Source organism: Elaeis guineensis, chromosome 5 (genome assembly GCF_000442705.2).
Source record: "Elaeis guineensis isolate ETL-2024a chromosome 5, EG11, whole genome shotgun sequence".
Classification (NCBI taxonomy): Eukaryota; Viridiplantae; Streptophyta; class Magnoliopsida; order Arecales; family Arecaceae; genus Elaeis; species Elaeis guineensis.
Genome location: NC_025997.2, coordinates 124,147,032 through 124,164,968, shown reverse-complemented (window position 1 = coordinate 124,164,968; position 17,937 = coordinate 124,147,032). Strand labels below are relative to the sequence as shown.

The following is a 17,937-nucleotide window of genomic DNA, read 5'->3' as shown; positions in this document are numbered from 1 at the left end:
AACTAATCAAAACTTAAAAACTCATCGTAACTAACCCGATGGTGCGGACATCAGCCATCAAAAAGTCGACAATATGATTTAAATTTGATTTAGACCGAAGAAGCCTCATTAAATTGATTATACTTTAATTATTTATTTTCAGTCAATAAATTTTTAATGTATTTAGCTTTGGGTCCATAGGGCCATATTTGGATTTATCCACGTCATCTTTGGAGCCACCACTCTCCACATGCCAAGAGAAGAAATATGCATGCCAGCGTGTGCCGTGCTCATGCCAAATTGTATCAAGCATCAAGCACCCACATGGAGTTCCATTTCTTCCCTAAAATTCCTTAAGAGTTCTTGACTACTTACTTATTTTGTTGAAGGTTGATTTTTTTCCCATAGTAGATTGTTTTATCACATATAATGCTTTACTTTTTTGTGGAGGGCTGATTTATTTCTTGTAAAAGATAAAAGATTCTTAAAGAAACAGAACCCTTAGAATCCTATATAAATCTTTGTATCTTTCATGAAGAGGACGATGAATGATTTTACAAACTCCACAAATACTTGTGTCAATCACTAAGGAGAGGGTGTGAGACCCAAAATTGCCTCACAAGGAGAGGGTGTGAAGCCCACTTTCTATCCTACTTCTTCTACTTAAGATCCAATGTTCCTGCGACTCTGATTCGACTCCACCATCTACCCATGCAAGTCTATCCCGCCAAGAGAAGATCTATCTCCTCCAGAATTTTCATCTATCTTGAGAGAAGGAGTGATTTCTTATTTTACAGATCATATGCTGTCAAGGACCTTCGTTCCTTATCAATTGATTTTTGATTTTTTTTTTTAATCCGATGTTGGTAAAGACCTAGTTCTTTATCGATGGATCTGTTTAGTTAAAAGATTAAGAGCCCTAATCAGAGTAATTCTTAACTACCACGATTCGGATTCTTATCATCTTCTTGAATTTTTCTCACGGATTTAATGTTTTATTTTCTCTCGTTTCATTCTTCTTTTTTTTTTGCATTTACTCGTGAGCATGTTTAATTTCTGCTATCTGTTTATGAAATTCTCTATTGCTAGTTGTTTACTGATCTCTCGAATGGCATTCGTCTGTATCATTTAGATTGATCTTGCTTTAGTTTCGTATCAATCAATCACGCCTCCTGAGTAGAGTATAGGCAACTATACTGTCTGTCATGGAAATAATGAGCCCATGGCTGGACGTAATTTATTGTTGATGAACAGAAGAGAGCTTGATTATTAGAATTGATTTTTTTTTCTCTTCTTTAGGATTGTCCCGCATCACCCGGCCTAAACAGATTTGGCTGGGTCAGATCAATTTTTGCCATCATTGATGCAAGAAAATAAATTGTAATTATGCAGGGACAAGTTGGAGCCTTTTGAAGCTAAATCATGTATTGTGGTGTAGAGTAGAGAGTTTCATTAGTCCTATATTAGTTGTAAGTCAAGAAAAATTCTGGTTTATATAAGAAAGAACCATCCTTCTCACGTGAGACGTATTTTAAAAGATAAAACTATGAGGTCCATAGGTTAGAACGGACAATACCTCATATGCGAAGCATGAGCTCTTGACCATAACATTGACACCTACTATGGGGCCAATGCATCTCCTTTGGACAGTGAGGCTCCTCCTGTCCATGTATCAGTCTGTAGTAAAAATAAAAAAAAGAGCACCTCCCATCCATACACACTCCCAAAGGCTGTGGTAAAAATGAAAAGAGCACCTTCCATTTATACACGACTCCTCTAGAGACTATGGTAAAAATAAGGACTTCTCACATGAGGTATTTTTAAAGGACAGAATTGTGAGGTCTATAGACTAGAATGAACAATACCTCATATACTGAGCCATGAGTCTTTGATTAGAATACCATCTATTCTACGTAGCTGCATCATCTTTACGCCTTCGCTCTCTCTCTCTCTCTCTCTCACACACACACACATGCACAAGTAGGGGTTATGCCCTTCTCACGTCTATTCAAAGATTATTAATGAATGTTGTTACAAAAGGAGCCTCACACGGTCCGGCGTAACAAATTAAACCTGACAATATCTGAGTTCATTTCATCCCCATAGCCAAAACAAAGAACCCAAAAATCATAACTAAAAGCAGAGACATTAATTGTAAGAACCCAGTGAGAAAGATGCCACAATTAACCCAGTAGTCAAATGAAGCAGGTTCTTACAAATATGCTCACCAGTGAATTCTTTTTGAATAAGTGAAGGACTTCCTAGGTTTTCCTCCCATGATATCATCTTCCTGCTGATATTTTCTTGCGGAGAGACTCCAAGTGCTTCATCTTCTCGTTTGTCATTCATATAGATCTGGACCTGACCTTACTTACATTAAAAGAAGTCTTTGGGAGACCAACACGTCTTTGATTGCAGAAACTTTTGGCTAAAATTCAAAAAAAGGAAGTCGACCCAAGGACTCTCGTACTAAATCCAAACATGACGGTTCTTGCAAGCCAAACCTACCATGTTCACATTTTTGCCTAGCTGCCTGAATTAAAGGCGTGTAAAACCTAGATTGTGGAAAATTGGACGATGGCAAAGTACACCTAGCTCTCATTATTCTTTCCTTCGGTAGATAGCGATCATTATTCTTTGATACTAAAAGACTTATAGTGCTTTGGATTCAAACCTCAGTTCGAGCTTTGACTTAGGTTGATGGAACTTTGAATTGGACCCATGCAAGCCTTGGCAGCTGAACCAAACGAAACTCTGTGGTCTACTATATGGCGCTGGAGATAGGTGATCTTTTGCTCATCGCTTTTATTAAGTATTCATTATGGGGGTAGGTGAGGATGATGCATCCATAAGTTTTTAGTATTAGTTGATATATTAATCAACAATTAGGGTTTTATGCATGTTGCCAAACTTCGCATCCCTTCTAGATGGACTTCTTAGATAACGTATATTTTCTTGGATTCATAGGCAATTTATGGACCACATGATAGGGTTTGCATCCTGCACTGACGTGTGTGGGGACTCAATCATGGGCTAGAAAATAAATGCTCAGAACTTGGCTGGGTATATCATAAGTGGTCAAAAACAGAAATGCTAGGAAAAATCCTTGTAATTAGACAAAACTGACATTTTCAAGGGACATCTATGATAAGGAAGAAGACTCTGTAGTACATGCATCACAAATTAATCCTCGTTTGCCAATTAAAACTATTCGAAAAAGTATGTCATTACTGTTACCAATTTGTCCATACTGCTCGCATTTCTATTGCTATATTTTGGAGAAATACTTCTAATACATTAAATATATTTTATTTATACATCAGTAATGTTTATAAAATTACAATGAACTCGTGACAAGCAAAAGGGAAAAGAGCAAAACGTACTATAGCCTAATTGTTGCATCGTTCCTCCAGTTGGAGTGCACTTTCAGGTTCAAATCATATGAGGTGTGCCCTAACGTTTCACTTAGGCTAACCTTCATCAATTGATGATTTCTTTTTTTTTAATCTAAAGAAATATAATTTAGATAATTTAAAGGCAGAAAACTTTAGCTTCCGTTATCTAGTTGCCAATTTCTCTGGAGCTATCATCATTAAATTTGATTGTTATTCAAAATTTAAGTGGAGAATGCATTCAAGATTTATACAAGAATAGCTAAAGGAGGAGGTAGGGTGGGGAGTAAGAGAGACATAAAAATGAGCTTAGGATAGCCGTATTACATTTTTTTTCTATTAAATTGTAAGACCTTTGATCATTGACTTTACAAGCCGTTGGAATTATATTCTTGTTATGCACATGTTCTCATTGAAAATATTGCTCGTTAATGATGTTATTATTTTAAACAAGTCATACTAGATTAACAAATTCTGAAATAAAATATTTTCGGAGAAAAAAATCTGCTTTCCACTGATAGAATACGGCAAGATCCAGTGACAAAGCCAAATTGCTCCCAAAATACAGTAATGTTGAGAAAGATAGAATTTTTAATAATATGATATAAAGTTACTTAGCTGTGCTTTCCGTAAAAATTTCTAAACTAATTTCTGAATTGAATTGAAGCAACATATCATGTATTGAAGGTCTCCTTTCCATAAGCATTTCTTTAGATTGAAATTAGCCATGTAACACCTGTGAGTGTATAAGAGAATTTGAAAAATTTAGATAATTATAATATGAAAATACTCCTTAAGTTAAAATCAGATCGATCAAATTTGGATTCAGATCTAATTAAACTAAAACTCTATAATAGAAGTCCTATATCGATGATCCAAACCGTTGAATCTGATCTAATACCTCGAAACTATTTGCTCACAAATAATTATACAATTTAAATATTTCTAATCTATACATAAATAGTTAAAAATTGGACAATCTAAATAAAATTGAATTAGATGTATTTTTTTGATCACTTAATGCATAAACTAGGAGTTTTCAAATCATATAATTTTTGAGGTACAAATATTTTTGGAGTATTAGATCATATCCAACAGCTTGGATTATTAATGTAGGACCTTCATTATTTAGTTTTGATCTGATTGAATTTGAATCCAAATCCGATCGATCTTATCCAAATCTACTCCTATATATATATATAATATTTTCAAAAAGTTAGGATGGCCGCTATCAAATGATTTATATGGTGAAGCTTAATTAACAAAAGAGAAGAATATGGTCATCTTTGACTTTTACTATCATGGAATCACTAGAATACATCCATTAATTTGACATAGAAAAATATCCATCAGCAACAACTTGCAGCTTGGAAGGGCCTTCTATTCAACCATAATGTCTCCCCACACAAGATAAATATAATATAGCTTGAAAATAATTAAATCCATCACAATCCTATGCATGTTCCTCGTATTATAGTGTCTACCCCATTTGCATTCTTCTCCCTACGACTGAAAATTATATTTGTCATTCTCTCTATCATATATGCTCTCTTATCGTATTTGAATGTATAAAATGTCTTATCAAAATTATAATAATAAATATCAAAATGATACCTATGAATAAAATAAAAATGCATGAAGATGGTGGTAGAAGCATAATCTTAGACCCTCAAATGATGACTCACCTCTCTCCCCTCAAAATTGGTCTGAAGGCTTTTCCACGCAAGGATACTTACGGCCAAGTAAGATACAGGTCATACGTATCGTGTCCACACGCATCTTCTTTGTCTAATTCCAGAGCACCGTATGCTCCAAGCGAAATCTATGGTATTAGAATGTAAGGTGCATACACCGATCTCAGATTTCCGTGCGGCACATGATCCATCGATTTGACGGCTGTGATCAATGTTACATCAACCGCTAATGATTAGATCGAGATTAGCTGGAAATTGTTTAAAATTTTGATTGATATAATCTAATCATGCTTGCATTGAATTGGCGGTGCCCATCTCGCCATCGTGAGACACACCGCTATTTCAGGCCAACTAAAATGGGTCCCACCGTGGACGATGGGAAGCCTGGGCCGTTGATTCCTCCGTCCGACGACGATCCAACGGATAGAAAGCGGTCAAAAACCATCATTCCTGCGTGGCTTTGACTACACCCAAAACGGCTTGCGAATATAATTTTCCGTCTTTGACTGGGTTGTCACATCAGCTGCATCGACCCCCGGAATATGTGCGGAGGATATTCCCTACGCCCTTCCCATTGCACAAAATTACAAAAATGGCATCTCCACTTCTTGTTTACCCTTCCTTCCTACTGCACATAATTACGAAAATGGCATCTTCCCTTCATATTTACCCTACGGTCCCTCATAAATCTAAATTAATTTGTACAAGAAAAAATAAAAATTACAATAGACTTGCTATAGTTTTTTATAAATTTAAATAAAATATTTTTTCCATAATATCAAACAACAGTGGCTTCTTATATCCCATAAAATATGATTAATGGATTATCTCACTTTCAATAATTTTTATATATTGTAAATATCCAATTGTAATCTTTATTTAACAATTAAGCCAGTTAATGCTCAAAACCTTAACAAACTAATTGTTTAAAATAAATTATTAATATTTTATAAAAATAATAATAAATTATAAGCTCTTGTGACTTTATATTTTTAGATAATATGTAATTTCAATAATATCAGTCAAATTTTAGTAGTAATTTTTTTCTAATTATTTTAATTTTAATTTTTTAATATTAAATATTTGATTATAATTTATAGGTCATGAGTGAACTAAATGCATCATAATAGTTTTAAAAAAAAATCTATACACAAATATTGATAATAGTTATTAGCTTTTTTTTTATGTCTAAAGTTTTGAATTATTAGTATTTTATATATGACTGTAATATTAAAATTTATATTAAGGTTAAAATCATGAAATAATTTTATGGCCACGCAAAATTATCCAAAAAAGAAAAATCTATCAAGTACACAGCGGATGGCATCGTTGAGATTCAGCGCAAGTGGTAGGGGCATTTTTCTGAGAGGGGTAGGAAGGGCAGGGATATAGCAAGACGTCTGGCTATTGCAAAATTTGCAATATCGCTGGCTTTGACCAGTGCCGCTGCGTCACCATCATCTTCGCGCCCCCCCCCCCCCCCCTCTCTCTCTCTCTCCTTTTCTTCTTTCCTTTTTTTTTTTCCCGTCTGACTACTACTTCCATTCTCCCCCAATTTAGTTTCAATTTTATTTTAATCATCCTCTCCTCTCCTTCTCCCATCTTCTTCTGTCTCGATTTGTCATCTTAGGGTTTCTCAATCCCTCCGCTGAAACATTTGCCTCTGGAACGGTGTCGCTTGGCGAAGCTGAAGGCCTTCCTCCAAGGTTGGATTCTTTTCTTCCCTTTTTTACTCTTTTTTGGCGACGATTCGGGGAATTTTGATCAAAAGAGAAATCGGGGTTTAGGAGGGATTTTTGAATGTTTTAAGGTTTTATTCGCCTGGTAAATCTATAAAGGTAGAAGCTTTATCTGGAATCTTGTTTGATGGGTTTAGGTTTTTATTTGTTTCCCTTTTTTATCTAAGACTTGCTGATGGGCTGGTCTGAATCATCGATCTTCTTGCGTAATTTTACGGAGTTTTGGGTCGAATTAGAATTACAGGTTTTTATTGATCGCTACTTAGAATTTTGTTGGTGGGGAGATTCGAATAAATATTTGGAGGCAGTTGGGGATTCGTCCAATGAAGATGCAGTAACTTGGTCTGGTCAATTTGAATAAGAATATGCATCCAATCGTCGATTATTCTTGAAATAATTATGGAATTTAGGGAAGGAATATAAATTGGTACTGAGTGCCTCTTAGACGCTGGGTTTCTTTCTTTCTTTCTTTCTTTTTCTTTTTGGGTGCGCGTGGGGTGGGGCGCGTGTGTTTTGGGGTGGAGCTTGTAGCATGACATCGTCTTTTGTTTGTATTATTATGCGGGATTAGCATGAAATTGTGTCCTTAAGTTATCATCATCCAATTTAGCAGATTCTATCCTTAAGTTACAGTGGAAGCCATGAAATTGTGTGTCATTAGCATGCAATTATACAAGTAGTTCTAATTGTTTTGCTGATGCAAACCAGCTGGGTTGGTGCTTTCTCTTAACTGGGATAACCAGTTTTCAATTTCTGTCGCCTTAATTAGTTCTAATTGTACTTGATTATGCTTCTCTTTGGTCTCACAGAAAGCAGGATAAATCTGATTCTTTAGCGCTCGACAAGATGGGCTGCTTCACCGTCTTGAAAAATAAGAAGAAGAAGAAAAGCGGGCACTTTGTGAACAAGAAACCTATTATCAGTCAGGAGAATATGGCTACCTCTCTTCCTGAACCAGAATCTCGTGGTCCATCGCTCCAATCGGCTCCTCCAAGTTTCAGGAACAGAACCGAATTGGCCCAATCAGCTAGCCGAGTAGCTAACAGCAGAGCCCGAGCATTGTCAGCTCCTTGTAGTCTTGTTGTGGTGGATCACGATGCGTTCTCATCGATAGAATTGGATGACCAAGAAGAATTTAAGGGTAGAGGAGGATCAGTAAAAGAACAGCGCTTTTCAAATCCCCTGCCTCTCCCTTTACCATCACCTCAAGCGACCTCTGGCTTGAAGAATAGGGGTAGTTTCAAATTGAGCAATGTTAGTGGCCCTATTCTGACTTCTGGTCCTTTGCCTTTGCCTCCGTCAGCAGGAGGAGGGCTTCGAAATTTCTCCTTCGAAGAGATTTCCTTAGCATGCCAGCAATTCTCTGTTGATCGGTGTGTGTCAGAAGGTATCTCATCCACAGTTTACAAGGCATCCTTTGGTGATGACACCACAGGCTTCAAGAGGATTGAAGCCACAGTCACTCGTTTGCTTCCTTCCTCGCAGGTAACATATGCTCAGATATCATACTTGCCCATAGTTATGTACCAAGGCATTCTTCTCATTTATACTTATTTTTTTGTCTATTCTGACCTTTGCCTTGAAGGTGCAATCCATCGATTTGAAAGTACCCTATTTATTGTTAATTATGAGGATTCATGTTAGTTACCTAGGACACTAAGACTAATTTGCAATAAACACAAAACCACATGCTTGTAAAGAGAATCATATAACAACTTGAATTAGCCAATGAAGACTTCATGGAACTTCTACAATATAACACAAGAAAAACCTCCACCATCTAGAGCCAGTTAATCATCATCATAAGTGTTCTCAACCATTCTGTATTTTGCCCAAAGACTAAGACTACTGCAATTTGCTTGATATCACTATTTGCTTCTTAAAGGACACCATATCAATAAACTCTGACAGTATACTTGCACGCCATGCATGTTCATTTTACACCAAGCAGCAATATTATCGTGACATCCTGGGAATCATAATCTGCATAATTGAATCCCTTTTGCACGTAATTTCCCGAATCAGAGTGCTAGTAGCAGTATAACTAATTTTTTTTACATGGTTATGTACGGTTTTGTCACACTGCCTGCAATGAATTTATTGATGAATTGTATTTTGCTTGAATTCAGCTGCAAGTGCCATGTTTAAGGCTGAAAGTACCACCTGTATTTAACATTCTTGTGATGTTCTGCATGATCTGACAATTACTATAGTCTAAAACTGGTCAAAGAGTTGGGAACAGATGCAAATTACTTGCTTCAGCTGTATGCATATCCAGTCGAAAGTTGTGCTTTTCCTACCTGTTTGCATATTTATGATCTGATATCTGATTGAATTGCCGGAGGATATCTGAAATAAGATGCATGCTTCAAATCTTCCAGGGGTTGAAGGAATTTCTGAATGAGGTGAACACATTAGCAACCTTACAACATCCTCAACTTTGTAAATTGCTTGGTTTTCATGCACGTGAGGGCTCTGATGAACGGATGTTGGTATATGAGAGGCTTTATTATGGAAGCTTAGATCGACTTCTTTATGGGAGATCTGATGGTCCTTCCATTGACTGGAGTACACGGATGAAAGTAGCCCTCTGTGCTGCACAAGGCCTTGCATTTTTGCATGAAGAAGGACCTTTTCAGGTTAGTGAACTTCATCCTTGACCTGTTTTATTGTTGATTTGAACATCATGATTTGAACCTTAGCTGTGAGTGCTATTTTTCCTGTAATACATGGAGCAACTTGATTTTATTTCAGTTGGCTTGCTCTGTATTCAAAAAAAATTCTGTTCATGACATATATTGTTACCAGAAATTTTTGAAGTGGTTTTACAGTATACAAGAATGACTTTATTTTTTGTAATTTGACTGCTAGACTAGTCTGTTATTCGATTTTTCTCTTCTAGTTAGCCATACTATCAGGTGAAATTTGAACTGCAACAAACCTGAAGTCCTTGATGTTAATTAAACATTAATGTAGAATTCAGAAAATATATTTAGAAACTAAATTTACCGTGAAATGACATAAATGCTAAATCATATAGCCTCTGAAAGGCAGGTTCAGCAAATTTTCATCTGATATAGTTAATTTTTTATCATCAAAAAATAGACGGGATTGTGGCGCCCTTTTCTTACATAGGGAATTGTGCATGGGAATCTAAGGATGATCAATTTTATTTCTGTTTTGAACTGTGGGTATACTTCTGATTCTTGTCTTATAATTTGTTGCTAATTTTTATAGGCCATGTACAACGAGTTCTCAACTTCAAATATACAAGTTGACAAAGATTTCAGTGCAAAGCTATCGGGATATGGATGTGTGAGCTCCAGTTCAGAGATAGAGATTACAAATGCAACTGCTGTAAGTGCCACTTCTTTATTATGATAACAAAATGATCACCAATTTGCGACACTCTAGTAAATTATGGCATGTGCAGATGCAATATCTTTTTGTATTTTAAGGGTGTATACTGTTTGTAACTGTTAAACATTAATTTTGTTTACATCCATAGATCAATTTACATCCCAACCAATTCATCTGCACTGACCTCATGGGTGCATATCTGGAAAGACTTTTGCACAAAGAATACCAATCCGGGCAACTCCTTGCACTTGAGTGATCCTGTTGACTTTGCAGATTAGCAATGCATTTTTCTTATTAAATTAGAACTACATTTACCCCTATTATTTCTCAAAAAAATCATTACCTTTTATTTGTTCTGATTTCTTTCCAGAGATACGTTATTTTCTCCATCTGCTTGGAGTATGTCAACTTGCAACACCATAAGAACTTTGGAAATCAGATTATAGGGAATTTAATTATGATTTTGTATGGTTATTGCATTTGTGAATAATCTAGAAATTATTTAAGGAAAAATTCTCTTTTTAGTTGTGCTTTCTCCCTGGTTTATAATCTTGGGTAAACCTCCACCCTTCAGGCTACTGCAAATCTATCCGTGGAGACCTTGGAGAAAGGATTGCTTACTCCCAAGAGTAATGTATGGAGTTTTGGCATAGTCCTCCTTGAACTGCTGACTGGCAGGAAGAATCTCGACGCTCGCTATCAGAAAGAAGAACGGAACATCATCAAATGGAGCAGACCTTTTCTCACTGATGATTGCCGTCTATCCCTTATCATAGACCCCCGCATCAAAGGGCGTTTCCCTCCCAAAGCTGCCCGGACTGTTGCTGATATTGCCTTGAAATGCCTTCAGAAGGACCCCTCGGAGAGGCCTACCATGAGGGCCATCATGGAATCCCTTAAGAATGTTCAGGATATGAAATACCCCTGCCGCTATCCTCTGCAAGAACCATCTGCTGTGGCAGGCAAACAGATGCTGAAATCCCCTAGCCTCAATGGAATCACAATCCCGCCGCCACAATCAAATTTTTCACCTTCACCCCCCTCAGGATTCCAAACATCATCGTCACCAAGAACATCCATGAGCATGCCTCTTCCCCCTCGAACTTGTTCTTTAACCATCTCACTGGAAGAGAGTAGGATCAATGCTGTTAGGAAATCACCTTCTCCTGTGCTGCTACGGAGGCCTGGGGTGGAAGGGTTTTAATTGTTCATAGTTTTTTCTCTTATTATTTTTTTGGTATTTTTATTAGTTTGTTTACATTTCGTAAGTTGTATTTCGATTACTGATATACAAAGTGGATGATGTCTGTTCATCTGCCCATCTAACCCACAGGAATATCCATGGGGTTATGATGACAAATTGTGTATAAAAGAAGTGTAAACCTTCTCTTGTGAATGGATTTCAGCTTTTTACAAGGAGTGAGGTGGACCTTGTTTAGCCTCTCCATTGTGACCTGATCATGGGCCCTCCCTGTCTACAGATTCGTACGATCTCTGCTCATTTCTGGAGAAAAACTTGTATGTTGGCTCCAATCACCATTAAACACATCATGAAACAAAGCAGTCAGGTTCAAGTTAGGCACAGATTCTCCCTTTTTATGATAAAAGATGTGGGAACGCTCTTGATTTCAATGTTCTCAGATTTCAGCTATCCGTAATGCCCAACGAGTACTCGTGAGTACTGAGTGCTCTTGGTTTGGTCTGTGGAGATGTCATTGTTGACCTATGCCGCTGCTTTTCCATTTGCCACTTTGTTCTTGTTTTGGTCCACAATTGAGGCAGCCTCCATGCTTTTCAGTTCCTTTGGGCCCCATTAATGCCTCAAGGTTTTGCATTAATGTTCATTAGACCTTTCCTTTCTTCTTTGGCTTCGCTTGGCTGCAAGTTAGACACGCAACCTCCATGACCGAACTACGTCTTCAGTGACCGCTGTCTTGCTTACACGTACCATAGCTAGTCTTTCCTTTATTATCTGGACCTTCTATGGTTTTCACTCAACTTTGGGTGTCATTTCTGGCAAATATGTTAATCTTGGCCACCTGAATAACTTTACGAATCTCCAAATCATACAAATTTTTAGTACCGAGTATTTCAAAGATGGTGGGTCACATACAGTAGCTGGAAGTATCAGTTTCTTGTCCAGGTCTGACCTTTCCCGGGATAGTGTGCGGACTCCACATATTAGCTTTATACTCTCTCTTTCTCTCTCGGTATATATGCACATGTGTATGTATACATATGTATGTACGTATGTGTGTATCATTACAAGATCTGTTTCTATTAGAGTTGGTTTGATTACCCAGCTGTGATCATGCAGTTCTTTTAACACCTATCCTGTTGGGTGCTTATCCTTTGTAGTGCTCGTCCAATCTTGTAACTGTCTTATACTATTCATTTACCAATAATAATAAATATGTGACAGAAATTTTACATGAGATTAGGATAAGAACATCATATTATTACCTTTGAGCAAGCTAAAACAAGAAGTAATTACTTCTTGTTAGCAACATCAAAAAAAGAATATGCTAATTTGTTTTTGTTCTGCAGGTATAAATTTCTGGAAGATGGTATCGTTTGTTAAACACCTACTGCTCGGTGAAACAAAGGGGAAGTTGGTGCCATTTATGAAGCAGCTCACTTGACGTAACATTCAGCATATTCTTTGGGTGGCACCATAAGCCCACAAAGGAAGCCTTGTTCGAGGATTTCTGCCAAACCTTCAGAGGTTTGTCGCCAAGGACAGCCTGCTGGTGAGCTTTAATTACACACGCCAGATCCCAAATCATGAGGCTTGTCCTGCCCTTCTTGCAGAGCAGAACGGAGCAACCTATTGAGGGGACTGTGAGGGCTAGCTGTCGATGGCTTAGTTTCTAAGTCTACTCGCATTGAGGGATGAGAATGGCGAGCCCTCGAGTGATGATCAAGGTGATGGAAGATAATTTTGTTTCAGTAATTATCTCTAGTCATTATACAATGGCCATCCATTTGACTTTGATGTTTTGGAAGGTGGCTGGAGGTACGTAGCAGATAACATTTTATGGTACCATATATAGAGTTCTCATGCCCTCTGATCAAATTTTTTCCCCTTGTAGTAGATGTACTTGTTTAGTAGGCTAAATATGATAGCTATGATATATCTAGGTTGTAATGCAGCTGATGGTACTCAAGCTGCAGTTGTTATATATAGACATTAAGTTCTCAGAACGAGATTTAAAACAAAGCTGATTCCTATTATTCTTTGTATATTTCTTCCTTGATACCTTTTGTTCTTTTCTACGTATTAAAAATAGGACCTTTAGATCTTTATATTTTATATCTTTATAAATTGCTAAAAACTGTACTTTTCTTTAGAAAGAGAAAAAAGGGGATAAATTTCATATGTCAAGGTGCATCAACTCATTTAACATTTCAAGGTTGCACAATTCATCATTTGCTATATTCTTTCTAGATCAGGCCACAAGGCAATTCTCAATTTGATTTCGGAATTTAGTCAATAAATGCTTGTCTCTCTATGATCCAGTGCATGCTAAACTGAATGGATGGGCATCTTAGTAATAATTAACGAGAATAATACCCACACAAGACGCACTTTTTCTAAGATTTTCCATGGCTTCCTTGTTTTTACTAGGCATGGTGACATTTCTTGAATTTTTTTTTTTTTTTTATTGTGCATGGATGATTTTTCTTTCTAATTTTCCTGAATTTTGGAGAGAGGTTGAGTTTTCTCTCTCCTCTTCATTTAATAAGTATAGAGATGCTATTTTTTATTTCTTCACTAGTGCAAAGGGAAATTCTAAAGGAGACAATATGAAACACAAGGGATTGATGTGGAGTGAAATATAAAAGATGAAATTCACATGGAGAGTTGCTCAGGAGTTGATAAGAATCACCCTCCAATTTTGTGTTACTTTAGATTAGCTCGATAAGAGATCAGCTTTGGAGGCTATGACATCCCACAAAGTTAGCAGGTACTCCCCACTCCATTAAAATTAAAGTCTGATAAGCTTAATATTCAATTGACTAAGTGGTTGGTGTTGTTGTTTTATTATTTTTTCCCCTATTGGAAGTCTAATGGAACACACATGGAGAATCCTACCAATTTTGATCCATCTGGATTTGAGATTAATCCATCAAGACCTCAAAACTGATAGCACCATTTGCTTACATTCCCTCTGGAGCTGGGTCTCGTTTGTGTACAGGCAGTGAGAGTGAGACTGCTAGAGTTGAAGTCCTGACTGTTGTGTACCAGCTAGTCACAAATGTTCAATGGTCCCAGGCTCCCAGCTATTTCCTGAGGAGTCCATCACACATCCACCATTTCCCTGGCCATCCAAGGGTCTCCCCAGTCCATGGGAGCTCTCAGAAATCATCTAAATCATGTGATATTTATTGTAAGTTTGAAAAAAGAAAAAGTTGGCATGTTACATCATGCCTTCCAAGTTCATAAGCGGACCCAATTTCTGTTGATCATGCTTTTTGTGCTGCTATCTTGTTATAATAATGGTTATAATGGGGAATACTATTTACTGTTTCTACAATTTTCCTTTCTTTTTGGAATTTTTGTTTTGTTTCAATTATAAATTGATACTGCCATCATGTCATTTATTTATTGTCTCAACACAGAGCATCAAGTCTAGGAATTCAAATCATCAGCTTCAAATCGAAAAGTACATATTGTAGGTATTTAAGATGTTTCATGCTTTCCAAAGGTACAGAATCACAAGGTCAGACATTATATTCAAGGTGGAATTTCAATTCTCTAAAACCCTAGCTGTGGTCTGTTTTTAAAATCTGGTGACAATAACTGCTTCTATTAGACTGAAAACAAGTGTAATTTAATGCAATTCGCATTATTATACCAGTCAAAATGAATAATAGAACATCTGATCTTTGTTGTTTAATATGATCCAAATAGAAAGAATAGTTTATTATCCTACAATTTTGTGTCATGTATCAAAATCATTAATAACTGACGATATCAACAGGATCATCAGACTGATTGATCAGATTCTTAATAGGCACATATCGATGGTGGAAGCTATGTCTGATAGAGGATAAAGATTGATTTTGGCACTGCACTAGAGCTCTTCTGCGGCATATTTCAATCAAAATGTCTTTTGAAAAAAAAAATAATCTCAATGTATAGCAACCTAATATCTTTGAATTGCAACGTATAATGGTTCAGCAATATATCTAAACCAATTGAGTGCCAATATCTTTGAATTATTCACGCAATGAAAAGGTGGCGCAAGGGTCCCTTTGTAGAAATCGACCGCACCAAAAAAAATAAAAATTTTTATATGATTAGCAATTAGGAATCACATCCATGCGGTGGAAGTTTTTCACAGACAGAAATGGGTGGTCTCTCCAAATTGCGCGCTTTGTGGTGCAGCAATGGAAACAAACTCACACCTTCACAACCTGTCTTTTCGCAAGAGTATCCGATTTGCAGTTAAAACTTGTTTGGGTACGAGGAGACACCCTGCCACTTACGGCTGCAAATAGATCGAGTTGATCCATGAATCGATTCGATTCGATCTGATTAAATTCGATCTGAATTCATTTAAAAGATTCGGGAAGTCAGGTCGGATTCAAAAATTGGACCCGTTCATCTTTACGGATTCGATCTAAATTTTTTGAATTTGGATCCGACTCAATCCAATCCGATCCGTAAAGATTTTTGGGTTAATTTGAATCTCAAGGTACATGACTCGATCCAAATCGGATCCAAATATAAGATCCGAATTCAGTTAGAATGGCTTACCCAAATAAGAATTTGGGCTTGGACCAAAAAAGTGACTCACCCAAATTCTTTCTTAAATCTCTTACTAAAATCTTTAATACTGTCACACTGCCACAAGATCATTAATGCACTGCACAAGAAATGCCATTCTTACAGCTAATCTCGAAACTTCTCTAAAAGTCCTTTCACAAACATAAAGTAAACTGGGGACATATCAACAGTTGTTCATAATTAAAATATCCAATTACTTGTTTACTGTTGTACATTACTATGGCCTTAGGGATGATATACAATATCCACTATCAATGGATGAAGTGAGAAGACGTGGGATGAGAGGAGATGAGAGAATATCTATATGAAAAGATAGATATGACCATGCTATTTTACCGTCGACGTGACCGCTAATTCCACTTTATATAGATTTTTAAATCCATGATCCGATCCGACCCGAATTAGATCCGAACCGGATCCGTATTTCATAGATTGGAATGGGTTATATATGGACCCGATCCGACCCGAATGATCCAATGGGTCAATAAATTCGGCCATGGATTCGACCCGATCTGATCCGATTTTTTATTCGGATGGATATGGGTCCAATATCAAGACCCGATCAAGAAACTGGGTCGAATCAGGATCACTCAAGATCCGGTCCGATCCGACCCATTTGCAGGCCTACTGCCACTCCTTTCTAGATGACTCTATGGAGAATCGGAAGGGTGAAGAAGACTCATTAAGGAAAGATGGGACTACCATTGGGAGATCTGACGTGGGAGGAATGCTAGAGATTTTCTTCAAAAGAAAAGTAGCATTAACTTGGTCCTCAATATTGATCTTATTCATGGAGATGGGCAGCTCCTCCAACACTAGCAATATAAGTTCATGGAAGTTGGCGGCATTGAAGATGGCTTCTCTCATATTCAGAAATTAGCCTCTTTTCTGCTTTGTTCACTTGTATGAGGGTAAACCTTGGTGCATTGATACCGTGGCTTAGAGATTATGGGTTTGAAATATAGAAACAATCTCTCTATATATAAGGATAAGGCAATATGTATATATATCTGATATTTTCTAGATCTTGCAATAGTAGGGACCACATGCACTAGGTTGCCCTTTTTGTATTTCAATTTTCGCTTCTTTTATTTCTTTCTTCCCCTTCCTCTGTATTCTCTTTCTTAATAAAGTATTGGGTAAATTATGCTTTTGGTCCTTCAAGTTTAGGCCGGATTTCTATTCAGTCCCTCTATTTCAAAAGCTCAAATTTGGTCATTATTTTTCACAACCATTTTAATACGGTCCTTCTTCTAGATTTCGGTCACTTTTTCTTATAGGAAGTCTCTAGCGGTATTAATTGATGATTACATGTTAACAATTGGTAATGATATGGCATATGGATAATGATGTAGCATATAATATAAAAATTTTTATTTTTCATGATGAAGTATATAGGTGATAACGTGATATCTGGGCGATGATATGGTATATAAGTGATGATGTGGCACGTGTTGTAGAATTGTCCATCCAAAATTGTCCAAGTGTCAAGTGCAAATATCATCATCCATATAATACATCATCACTCATATATCATGTTACCTATGTACCATAAATTATGACTTTGGTCCTCTAAGTTTTATAAATATTTTTACATGGTATATGTGATACCCAGTCCAAAATTTTCTTTGCACAAATCTTAGGGCATTACAAAGAAAAACAACAACAACAACAAAATAGAAAAAAAAAGAAAAAAAAATGTTGAAGACTCCCGCTAGGAGTCTTCTTCCGCGTGAACCCATCAGAGAGGAAGGTGAATCCGGGAAGGATTCGGCCTCCTTTCCACCATATAAATCCCCTCCTCCCTCCTCCAAAGCCGGCCACGACAAACATTGATTTTTCCTCTTCCTTCTCCTTGTTTTTCCCATTGAAGTCGTGGATGCCCTCACCATGCCCATCCAAAATTCCTGCCGGAGAAGTCATCGGAACCTGAGGTAAACCCTGGCTCTCCTTTCTCTCTTTTTTCCTCCTTCTCATGG

The 17,937-nt window shown here is 37.0% G+C and overlaps 1 protein-coding gene across 1 annotated transcript; it reads left to right on the top strand.

Annotated features, from left to right (window-relative positions):
* Positions 1 to 6,568: 6,568 nt before the first annotated feature.
* Positions 6,569 to 11,580, top strand: LOC105045979 (probable serine/threonine-protein kinase PBL1). The gene is made up of 5 exons (XM_010924440.4): positions 6,569 to 6,771; positions 7,614 to 8,289; positions 9,186 to 9,443; positions 10,042 to 10,161; positions 10,739 to 11,580. The coding sequence occupies exons 2-5, from the start codon at positions 7,651 to 7,653 to the stop codon at positions 11,366 to 11,368; spliced, it is 1,647 nt and encodes a 548-aa protein (XP_010922742.1). The 5' UTR covers positions 6,569 to 6,771; positions 7,614 to 7,650; the 3' UTR covers positions 11,369 to 11,580.
* The last annotated feature ends 6,357 nt before the right edge of the window (positions 11,581 to 17,937 follow it).